The sequence below is a fragment of the Oncorhynchus masou genome, chromosome 23, assembly GCF_036934945.1.
Source record: "Oncorhynchus masou masou isolate Uvic2021 chromosome 23, UVic_Omas_1.1, whole genome shotgun sequence".
NCBI classification, from domain to species: domain Eukaryota; kingdom Metazoa; phylum Chordata; class Actinopteri; order Salmoniformes; family Salmonidae; genus Oncorhynchus; species Oncorhynchus masou.
The window spans coordinates 54899665-54912203 of NC_088234.1; the positions used below are offsets into that span (position 1 = coordinate 54899665).

Consider the following 12539-nt stretch of genomic DNA (forward strand, 5'->3'; position numbering starts at 1 on the left):
AAAGCAGAACACGAGCTTTGAGGCAAAGAGTTGACTGGTTTCTACTCAGATGGAGGGAATGCTGAATAAAATGATACAGTTCTCTTCAACAGTAATTACATACAGTCAACTCGTTGCATTTTGATATTGATAGTATTCCATCTAACATTAGATAATACATTTGTGAACTATTTCGCAACTTTATAGGCTAATGTTGTGTGTCATTACAGCCAATTTATCTCGTCCAAAATAAATATAGGAATGAGCGACTGACAATAAACAGGTGAAACACGATTTAACAAAGTACATTTCCTTATGGATTCAAAGGAAAACGTCAGTCCACAAAATATCGTGGAAACAAAATGTGAAGGTTTGAGGAGGGAGTCTGCGTCAAGCGTTATCGTGCATAGCCTATTGGCCATCAACACTTTTTAACTTCCTAAAACCTTTATGTGGGCCTATGTTGATCGAAATACTTAAGAAAACTTTTTCACAATATACCAAAGGTTTTCCACTCAACAAAAATGTAGCATATTTATTCGAGCATTTGCAATAGCTCCACGTCAGAAACATTCCACAGGTGAATTGTAGACATGAGCACTACGGAGACATTGGCATTGGTGTGTGAATATTTTTTATTTTTTATTTCACCAGGTAGGCCAGTTGAGAACAAGTTCTCGTTTACAACTGCGACCTGGCATAGCCATGTATGAGACCAAACTAAACCCTTAGAAAATTAAACCGAATTGAGCAAACCCTAAATGTCACATGGATCTATTGCTGATCCATGTGAAACTACATAGGCAAAATAAACAATACAACTATTAGGTGAGAGAACAAGGGCATATTTGGTGGGATAATTAGCCTACACCCGTCTCGTGCACCATTACCGAAGACGGTCATAAAGGCTGCATCCACAAGTAACATGATTATTGTTGCAAAATTAAACGTATTGTTTTTTTTAAATTAAATGTTAAACATTAACCTATAAGGAGCTACGCATGCACACATGCACGCACTTACGCCGTCCATACGCACGCACACACGCACACTTTTAGAATAGCCTAGAATTAGGCAATTAATTTTCTCTTTTGAATAGACTACATTGCCCCATAATTTCGTCAAGATGGTGGCTATTACGCATCTAATTGACCAAGCCATTTAAAAAAAATGTAAAACAACTTTTACAGTGCGTAACAGCAGGTTGATTACGCTCCTGCTTATGTTCTTTATTCGCATAATAATTTATGGGACTCCCAAAATAAGTGCGTGGTTTTCGGGTAGGTCTACCTGTATTTAGTTCTGCAGTCAATATGGATGACAAATACAATCTGCACTATTAAGTAATAATCATAGCAAATAAAGAAGGGTTAGTGTGTGGGTTTAGCTAGTTTGTGAATCTGCGCCAATGTATATGCACAATGCATCATGCATAATGTTGATTCATTCAAACTTAATCTATTGTCCCTATGCTACAGGCCTACTCACCACCTCCACCGTGTTTGTTCCAAGGATAATTGTTTCAATATACTGTATACAATATGCCTAGCATCTCAACTGAAATAATCTAATTCAGTCAACAACTGCTATGGCAGTGTGTCTCCGAAGAGTGTAGGACACGTGGTCTGCTCGAGACCAGTAGCACTTGTAATTAGATAGGCCCAGTCGAGCCTCTGTAAAGGGAATTGACGACGAATATCCTCTTCTTTGTATATGCCAGGCGTATACTGATTTCATCTCACACACGACATGTTCATTTTGAAATCCACAACAATTATATTGGGTCTATAATAAAGGTTTGTTTATTTGTTAAGGTATGCTATTTATTTACATTATTTAACAATCAACCCTATTCATGAAGACCTTTTGAAAGTCGACAATAGACTTTTGTTTGGTAAACAAACTGGCAAAAATATAACATTTCAGAATTGATGCCCTAGGCATAGACTGTATACTACACCCAACTACACCCAATTAGATTATTGAATATGCACTGATTCGACATATTTAAGAATGGAATAATCTCCATTTATTTCACAACAGAATTCAGCAATACAATATCAAAAAGTTTTTTTTCTGTACAAAGGAATGGCGTCAACAGGTAGCTCATTTCATTGACTCGATTAAATATATCCATATACATTTGTACATCATGTTATTGTTTCAAAAACACAAAAAGTAATGACATTCAATTCTTAATTGTGCTATAAGGACATTGTCGAGGAAGCAGAAATTAGAATCAGTACATCAAAACAATTAGCCTATAAGCTACAATTATATTGTACATAAAACAGCGTATCTTGATTGTCCCCTTTTAAAGCGCTTTGAGTAAAGAGTGTTGAGCCCGTTCGATATTCGATATTCCTAAATGGCTGAGAAAAGAGAAAACACAATGAAAACACCAGTTGGGGTCAAATGCTACGACCCCATGCGCTAGAATGCTATCATAAGACATTACATTAATTTGAAGGGGGGAGTGGGGGGCAGACTTCCTGAAATGTATTTTGGGGCAGTGTTAACTCCGTAATATTAATTTTTAATAAGAACAATATGCTATTGGCGTGAAATTATGCCAGACAAAATGTAAACTTCACCCTAATATAAAAATGCACAATATATCCTCTTTAACAGAAATTATAGGCCTATTTTTTATTGGTATTTTCTTCTTTAGAAAAATATTGTTTTAGTTTGTCTTGTGTAATGTTCTGTAGGCCTACGAGTTAGGAATATAGATAACAACGTCTTGTTTTTCAAACAGGTCTGAGTAGTGGCACAGAGGTGACGATTGGGTGAGAGTAATAGAGATGGTGGGGGAAGGTAAGGAGCGACTGGCTCACAGGAACGTTGCCGGTTGCATTGCCAGTCTCTGAGGCAGAGTTCTCGTGGTAGAGGATGGGCACTCGCACTATCCTCTGTGCAGCGGCGTGGCTCAGATTGGCAGCCTCTAGTTCAGCGGCAAGCTGCCTCTTCCATTTATTTCTTCTGTTCTGGAACCAAATCTTTACCTGTGTCTCTGTCAGGTGCAATGACGCAGCCAATCCGGCCCTCTCGGTACTGCTCAAGTAGCGTTTCATGTCAAAGGTGGACTCAAGCTGAAACACCTGACTCCGGGAGAACACGGTGCGTGTTTTCTTTTTTCGACATGCTTTCTTTTCGTCACTGTCCTCGTTTTTCTTCCTGTCGTCTACCCCACTGTCTTTCTTTGTGTCCTCAGAATCACTCTCGTCTAGAACTATTTCATCACCACTTTTGTTGTCCTCGTCTTCTTTGCCGTCTGGATCGGATTTGAGCACCAGGTCTGGCGAGTCGCGGTCCGTGCCGGAGGTTGGAGAAGAGTCTCTTGCTCTTGCCTTCTCGGCAACTAAAATAACGACAGGAAATATATATATTGGTTATAAACGTGACTGCATGTACAATGCCTCGTTGTTACTAGATATGCTTGAGCAAATAACAGTTGGCTATTATACCTTTGAGTTGAACATAACCTCGACGAGAAACTTACAATGATGACAAACAATGGTCTAGCTGAATGAAATGCTTATCATTAGTGACATAAAATACAAGACCCTCTAAAATTAGGATATGGATGTAGTTCAAGAATGATTATCCTTGTTTGAATGTCCTTTGACAGATTAAAGCTCAGCCCATAAAATCCATAGCAATTTCCGCTATACATTTTACGCACACATTATACGTTCTGATTAATCATGTAAAAGGTAAAGAAAGAGAAGACAATCAGAAGTGCATGGGCTTACCTTCCGTTCTGTGTAGATGACTGGCTGCGCTGAGCGTGTAGGGATACCACCATGCTGAGGCTCGCTCCAGATAGTGCGCCGGTAAGGCAAACCTCTGTGTGGGTAACTCAAAGCGAGGAAAGTTAAAGTCCCCGACCTGGGATAGGGAAAAGCCCCCTTCAAACGCCGCCTTTGCCGAGGCGAAGATGGGCTTCGGTTTGGATGGTTTACTATCACAGTTAAGTAAGTTCTTAATGAAGAAGGGAGAGTCTTTCACCGGAGTGCACGTCTCTTGCGCCGTCTCGGGCATTGCTGCTTGGAGGTTGTGGTCCGAATGCCGTAGACCACAAATGTAAGTGTTAAAAGACTGGAATTAACAAAGTCTCACTGAGAAAGAGGGATATTATAAACTGGTAGGACTAACTGTCCTTCTGTGCGATGGTTTAAATGCGGAATATCTTCTTGATTACGCAGTTGATCGAGAACGTAAAAAATAAATACAGATCAGAAAAGCAAATAGTCTTCAGAGAGGACAAAATAATATCAGTATTGCATCCAAGTCTTGTGCGTTCCTTTGTCAAAATGCAACTGTGTCCACCGCGTCAGTCTGGCGCCGGATGCTAATGATGAAATAAAAATGTCATCCAAGTTAAATGCGGAAAGTATACGGCGATTGGGCACGTACAATGGCAAATGGGATTAAGGAAGAGATGGGAAGTAGAACGAGGGGGAGAGAGACGGGCAGAGAGAGAGAGAGAGGTAGAGAGAGAGTGGGGGTGTAGGCTACACGATAACAACGAAGTCCACCCTCACTTTGCGCTTTGGTTGTAGGCTGTTACGCCCTTGTGTTATTGGTCTTATAGAGTCAAATTAGGTAGCAAATGAGGACAGAGTTGTTAGCACAAAATGTTTGGCATAAACATCGATGAAAGTGCAATAGGCAAATGACTTTCATCGAGCACAGCCTATGGCCAATACCAGCAGAGTAGGCCTATATCATATTTTAATGCACATGTTTTAGGAGATGAAAACATTATGGTGAATTAGATGATTTTTTTGTTTGTAGTCTGATTTATAGTTATTGATAATATAACCTAGATTCCGGAAGAGCAATAATCATTTTCGGCATGCACTGTAAGCCTATGGATGAAAGTTTTTTTTTATCATGGTCATCATTTCACAACTCAAACACCAACATTATAGACGCTCATGTCCTCAGATGAAGATAGGCCTACAACAAAGTAGGATATTGTGTATTAGGGCACCTTTGGTAAAACAATTGGATTATTTCCCAGTAGACCTAGGCTAATAAATAAAATAACAATATATTTTCCCATAATAGTCCACAAGCAAACTAATATTGTGCAAAATATTTATATTTACTTATAGGGCCTATTCCACTAATACAATTCATTCAACTAGGCTACGTTTCTATACTAGCTATTATAGTATCACAGATTAAGAAACAAACGTGCGTCATTACAAAACAGACAAGATCATTTCCCCCCAGGTGTCATGTTTTGACACAATTTAGGATGAATAAGTTAAATTCATGAAAAGAATTAGACTTTTCTCCCCATGGACTATTTGCCAAAATTCTATTGAAAAAGGTTGTAAATTATGTCTACATTATCACTTTTATAAAAGGTTTAACAAATATGGAATATATATTTAAATGTAGAAATAGCCTAATTAAAATAATGATTGTGATTGTGAATTGGATGTGAATGTTTAATCACTTGCCTAACTCCAAATGTAGTTAAGTTGTATTTATTTGCATTGCTTATTGAGACACACAGGCTTGGGACGTTCAATAAAGGTAAACCATAAAACATTTAGTTTATGAATTTACCCCCTTAAATATTCAAATGAAACCCAGCGGTTTACTAAAAAAAAGTAATGCGTGTTTACTTTGTTTTTATCAGAGATCTGAACACGTGTCAATTTTCTATGCCGATACATTTTGAAATTAATTCTGAAATGGTCTCAGAAACAGTCACTGTTGGCCAACTGTAAAATATGTAATTAATGAGAAATTGTAATCATATTTCTTTTTATGGATTTCTAAAACATGCCGCTTCTTAAACTGTTTCTGTGACGAATATAGTCATCCATTTTTACCAAATCGATTTAGTTAATTCCTTCCTCAGCTTTGTAAATGTGGTAAACCTATGTATATATTCACTCATTGAAATTAATTGACTTGTTAACTCATGAACAGTGGTAGATGAATAACAAGAGGACAGCGTCCTCTGTGGGCAATGAAGGCTAAATGCAGGACCTTAATCACAGATGGAGACGAACGAGCACTAAAGTACTTCTCAGCATGGGTATAGGCATAGCCACGGGAAGTAAGGCTGCAACATCCCATGAAAAACCGGAGTTATTGGTCGATGTACCCTGTGTTGTAGGTCTACAGGGCTGTTGCTTGTGTGACCATGCCAACCAACCATAGTCACGAATGGTATAAATTACAGGATAAAGGCTGTATTGAGTGGCATGGAGATTATTTTTCCTGCATAGGTCTAAGGTGGTCTTACATAATTAACACATGCTCATTTAGGCCTAAATGACGGCTCAAGTGGAGATATCCCGTGTCTACGTAATTACCATCTCGTATTACTTGTTTTTGATCACAGGTAGCCTATTTGATTTCATCCATGACCTGATAGAAAATATATAGGCTTAGCTTATGTTCTAAGCACACCTTTGAAATGGGTTGTTGAATACCCAAACATTTTGTGCAAAGATGTCAGAACAAGACATAAATCCGCATGCAAAAAATGCAGCATAGGCCTATATATGGTATTTTCTAGAGCTTGATAAGGTAGAAAACAATAGGCCTATCCTGTGTTATTGAATATTATATTGTTGGCATTTTTGCACACCTGTGGCCAAATGGGCATAGATAAAAGCACTTGGCTGAAGATAGGCTGATAAGTCTAAACCTCACCTCTACCTTTCCTGAAAAGGGTTAGGCCTACAATACAATTTCACATATTTTATTGCAACAGAGGTATGTGGAATACAATATCAGCAATGTTGCTGATATAGGGCATACATACCATCAGGACTTTAGTTGAGGAAATCCAAAACCCAACCAAGGCATAGGCCTATGTGTTAGGCAAAATAAGCCCCAGCCTGGACTTAGGGGTAGGTGTAACATAGTAAATGTATATCCGGGACACTTAATTAGTATGATATGTATTAATTTGTGGATGTCCATCATCCATTTAGTATGATATTTTACGATTTGCGAAATGTAGGATATGTTACAAATTCCAATTTGTTGTGGCTAACATTAGCTAGGATAGGAGTTAGAGTTATGGGTTAAGGTTATGGTTAAGGTTAGAAGTTAGGTTGAACATTTAAGTGTGGTTTAGGGCTGGGGAATGGTTTGCTAACATGCTAAGGTACAAAGTAGTTCAAAAGTAGTAAGTAGTTGATGAAATTCTAATACACAACCTTTGGGTTTCTAGATATTGTTAAAAAAAAAGCCCCTCTCGGCAATCTGGACTCAGGGGTAGACGTAGCATAGTAAATGTAAATCCGGAACATGCAAATTAGTAGATTATGTTACAAAATGCAATTTGTACAATATGTTACGCATTTGCAAAACGTATATGTTCTAAATTTCAATTTGTTGTCGCTAACGTCAGTTAGGCTAGGGGTTAGGGGTTAAGGTTAGAGTTAAGGTTAGGAGTTTAGGTTAAAGGGTTAAGGTAAGGGGAAGGGTTAGCAAGCATGCAAACTATTCTGAACATTCTGAAATCTAAATGCAACAATTTTACTGAGTTATAGTTCATTTAAGGAAATCAATCAATTTAAATAAATTCATTAGGCCCTAATCTATGGATTTCACATGACTGGGCATGGGTGCACCCACTGTGGAGCCATGCCCAGCCAAGCAGAATTAGTTTTCCCCCACAAAAGGACTTTGTTACAGACAGAAGTACTCCTCAGTTTCATCAGCTGTCTGGGTGGCTTGTCTCAGACGATCCCATAGGTAAAAAAGCCGGATGTGGAGGTCCTGGGCTGGTGTGGTTACACGTGGTCTGCGGGTTGTGAGGCTGGTTGGATGTACTGCCAAATTCTCTAAAATGACGTTGGAGGTGGCTTATGGTAGAGAAATTAACATTACATTCTCTGCCAACAGCTCTGGTGGAATTTCCTGCTGTCAGCATGCCAATTGCACGCTCTCTCAAAACTTGAAACATCTGTGGCATTGTGTTGTGTGACAAAACTGCACATTTTAAAGTGGCCTTTTATTGTCCCAAGTACAAGGTGCATTGTGTAATGATCATGCTGTTTAAACATCTTGATATGCCATACCTGTCAGGTGGATCAATTATCTCGGCAAAGGAGAAATGCTCAGTAACAGGGATGTAAACAAATTCGTGCAAAACGTTTGAGAGAAATAAGCTTTTTGTGCATACAGAACATTTCGTTTAGAAGATTCGATTAGTCGATGAGACAAGGTTGTTCTCGGTTGAAGAACAGGTCCTCCAACATAGTAGACCAACCCTTTGGCCTTTCCACTGCTGTTTCTTCGCTGCTCGTGTCCCCTTTAACATGTAGGCTACCACTTTTCAATTGATTTGGTTCAAATTTAATCAACCTATAACTTTCCAGATTGCTTTTGTGTGAGCAGCTTTAATAGGCCTACACACGCAACGCGAACCCCTCATCTGGCATCTAGGACTATTAGGCTACATATCTGGAACCTATCCTATTTTGGTGAATGGTTTGTTTACTTTAGTTACATTGTTTTTAACTTTACATCTGCCTATAATAATAATGGCAAACCCATAGGCCAAGCCTACTTGAGTTAGAATCTGATATGCTGGTGGTGGCCTCTAGTCAACTACTACAGGCAGGTATTCAATGAATTTGGGAAGGGTCCGTGCTATCTGAGATTTGCTTGAAGAACAGTGCAGATGCCGGTTTGTAATGTTTGTGCCATCATTCTGTTACCAAACTTTGCATCTGCACTGTTCTTTATGTAAATGTGTTTTTGTAAACTTTTCAATGGAAAGGCATATCATCAGGATAATGAGAATTTAGCACGCTATTTAGGCAAGTGAAGTTAAGGCTTTGTCTGCATCAATAACATAAAATGTGCATCTTTGTACAATCAAATCAAAGGTTGATTATTATTAGGGAAATTATGTTGAGAAGAATATGCACAGTAGGGCGATGCATAAACTGTAAGGCAATATAAGCTTTTGAATAACCCTTAAATCTATTTTGATGCTCCTCCGGTAGGCTACTCAGAGTTTTATATTATTTATTTCAAAGCGCCTGGATATTGATTATTTCACAAGGAAAATGACAAATGGCAGCAGGGAATGACACGGTCAGCAGGTTCTATTAGAGAAATGATAGTATTGCTCATGGTTTGTTAAAAGGTCCAGTTTAGATACTTTATAGGTTTACATCCATCATCGTCTAATGACCTATATGATGAAAAACAGGCGCTCCGGTGACGACGGCCCTGTGCAGCTAACTTCGCTTTGTAATTGCCCCCATATTAAATATAGATTTTTGTTTTGATATCTTGTGAGAATTCCTTTCTTCGGGTCAAGATTGTGATAAAAGACATAGATTTAGAGGGGGGAAAACAAGAAACAATAGGTAGCCTATATAAAGATGGTGGCTTCTCCAAAAATGGTAGGCTCTCAGTACTGTTGTAAGCTACTGTTAGCATTTTGTCAACTGAATCTTTATGTAAATGCAAGTCAATACTGAGTTTATTCAACCATTTTAATTACACTTTTGATGATGATGATGATGATAGGTACCTTGACTGTTTTGCAAACTGTAGGGCTCATGGCTCTGTAACTACTACCTAAACTAAAAACAAAACAAGGCACAGCATCAGAGAAGAATCAGGTCAAAGTAAGAATGGGACACTGCTGTATCACATTCTCCATTTAGAGAATCGCAAAGCTTAAATCCAGCCAATCTCAGTGACCTTCACTAGTTTAATGGTTCGTTCAAACAGGCAAGGCCGTTAAAAGCCAGAGGGACACGTGATGGTCAGGTTACTTTGACCGTTACTACTGAGATCATGTGCAGTTGAATATCTTTAACTTTACTGAACGACTGGGGTGAAGGTGCTCAGAAACGTTTCTAAAAGCACATGATCTCAGTAGTAACGGTCAATGTAACCTGACCATCACGTGTCCCTCTGGCTTTTAACGGCTTTGCCCGTTTGAATGAACCATTAAACTAGTGAAGGTCACTGAGATTGGCTGGATTTAAGCATTGCATTTAACTTCTAAAGGGTGGCCCCTCGATGACCTGGGAAGCCTTAATTGGGATTGTGCAGGTATTGATTGTTGAGTGGTCAACGAGGCCTGAGTTATAGCCTGATTAAGAGAAAGGTGTCTACTGCTTTCATCTGCCCCCTGCACCAGGCTACAAACAATGGAGTAAGCTGGGAACTCAATGTCATTCAGAAAGTTGAGGAGGCTCTTACCATGCATTAGGACGATTGAAACTCTAGTGATGAAAAAATGTAAACAGGAAATTACATAGGTTGCCCAGTCAATGTTAAGTTAATCTATTGAACTGAACCTTAGCTTTGCTCTCCTTATATATGTTGTGGTGCGGGTCTGAGGTGAATTTATTGGGGATTTGTATAGTTGTGGCCTTGTTCCCTGCTGACAAAGCTTGTGGTGGATGTTGAAGTCCTGAGATCATTTGGTGTTCTCAGACTCAAAAACATTTCAAGTAATTCAAGTGGTAGTTCTATGAGGTAACTGTGGGGAATCATATTGTAAATAAGAATAACACTTTTCAAAAACTATAGGTATACTGAGGTAATATAGAGGGGTATGGGCTTAGCCGGGCATTCCACCCCTTTATCTGTCCTTCACTCTCTTTCTCACGTCCTCTTTCCATTTATCGCTCCTCCACAGAGATGATGACCTCTATGGGTTTCTGATGGACACAGTCAGAACGATGTAGTCCTATTTCACCATTATGAGCCGCTCTGACAGAGCCCTGCAGGCTCCCAGGCTTTCCGTCCCCCCCCAAATGCCTCGAATCGCCACTGAGCCCTGGCTTTTACCCGCCCGCACTCAACCTGCCTCGACGTGTCATTACAACCCAGTAATCTGGTGCGGGCAACAGAAAGGTTCTCATCAGTGTCAGGCTGAGATATAGATATGGGCCGAGTAACAAATGGCCAAATGCACAGGCAGCAGAGCAGCCCATCAATAAAGCAATTTCTAGTGTCATAACAGCTGCGCTTTTCCTAAAGCCAACCTTTCAAAAACTTTTCCCTCTGCAAATCGCTGCAGCCCCACCATTAGAGTCCTGCCTTGTGAATTTAATGGATTCCGTACAAATAATATTCTACCATAATGGAAAAGGTTGAAGTCACTGAAGACAGATGAAGTCATAAACACGTATAATTGAGAATCAAAGACCGATAAATTTTAAACTGCTATCCATTTTCTCTTTTTAGATGATGATCTATGTCGTGGCGGTGGCTGGAAAATGGAAGAGATTATGGGGGAAAATTATAACAATACATTTTCTAAACATACACCTTGATTATGCTTCGATTTTTTGGGTGCGAGACGAAGGCTGGGATTGCTGATAGCTTGCTGGCTAAATGGCACCATAAAATAGGTTCCCTGCTCTTTTCCCTCCCAAGCACAGGCATGCCTGGAGGTGTGATTTTCTCCCTCTAAATGGGGGAAATGAATTGTGTAATTTATTGCAAACTCGAGCACAGTGAGATAAGATCAGCATATCCCATCAAAGGAACAAGAATCAATCAGCTTCTAGTTAACAGCTTGAAACGCATAAACCACAGCACCTAATGGCTTTCCAATCTAACAGATTGATAGACTTATCTGCTCCTAGGGGATGAATTAAGAAAATCGGGTACTTTCACACAGGCACTGACACTTTTGACAGGACCCCCCCCCCCCTGCTTCCAGGCTTACTCCCCATCTTTAGTTTTAAACAAAGAGATATGCGTAACTGAAAGTTACGAGGAGTCTATTTTTGAGACAGCACTCCATACCTGATTTGTTATTCAGATGAGCCGCGACTGGAAGTGTGTCAGATGTGGGGAATGGTTTCATTTTAATGGGCTGATTATCGCGGGTCATTTGGAACTGTGAAATCGAGGGAGCTATTCAAAGCCACTTAACAAAGTCTAGATGTGACCCAAGCGACCTATTCAACCGAGTGTGTAGTAAAAAAAAGAGGCCCCATTTGGTTCAGTTCTCTTTAGTCACACCAAGGATTCGTTAGTGTATTGATCAAGTGAAAAATCAGCCAAAACACAGACCACTTCAGAATAAGAGACATTGCATGGGGCACTTAGCAAGCGTGTAATTAGCCTTTTAGTCATTGTGAAGAATTTCTAAGAAGAGTCTTAGCAACTAGCTCATTATGGGCAATCAATTTAGTAACATTAGTAACACTAGTGCACACTTTCTGATCTATCTGACCACAGTTATTTGACATACGGGACATTCAATAGTCACCTGCTACAGAGCTTGTTTGTGCAGGACGTGACATAGAGAACCAATGACACATGTACTCAATGTCACTATGTACCGAGGGCTAGATTCACTGGGCTAGATTATCTCTCTTTTGCACTGCATAATGAAGGAGTTGTTGGTATCAAGGATGTGATCCTGGGGAGTATAGGAAAGTGTTATTTTAGACTCACAGAAGTAGAGGACCTGAGCTGAGTGGTAGGGCCAGGAAAGGAGTGGGTATGAGTCAACACACTCAAGACAGTGACTCAGGACAGTTCACTACAAATAAGTGGCAGTAGTCCATAAAACATGTGACTGC

General features: G+C 39.6%; 1 protein-coding gene across 1 annotated transcript; it reads right to left on the reverse strand.

Annotated features, from left to right (window-relative positions):
* Positions 1 to 1768: 1768 nt before the first annotated feature.
* Positions 1769 to 4515, reverse strand: LOC135510034 (homeobox protein HMX3-like). The gene is made up of 2 exons (XM_064930835.1): positions 3735 to 4515; positions 1769 to 3340 (listed from the first exon to the last, which is right to left on the reverse strand). The coding sequence occupies exons 1-2, from the start codon at positions 4021 to 4023 to the stop codon at positions 2730 to 2732; spliced, it is 900 nt and encodes a 299-aa protein (XP_064786907.1). The 5' UTR covers positions 4024 to 4515; the 3' UTR covers positions 1769 to 2729.
* Positions 4516 to 12539: the final 8024 nt, after the last annotated feature.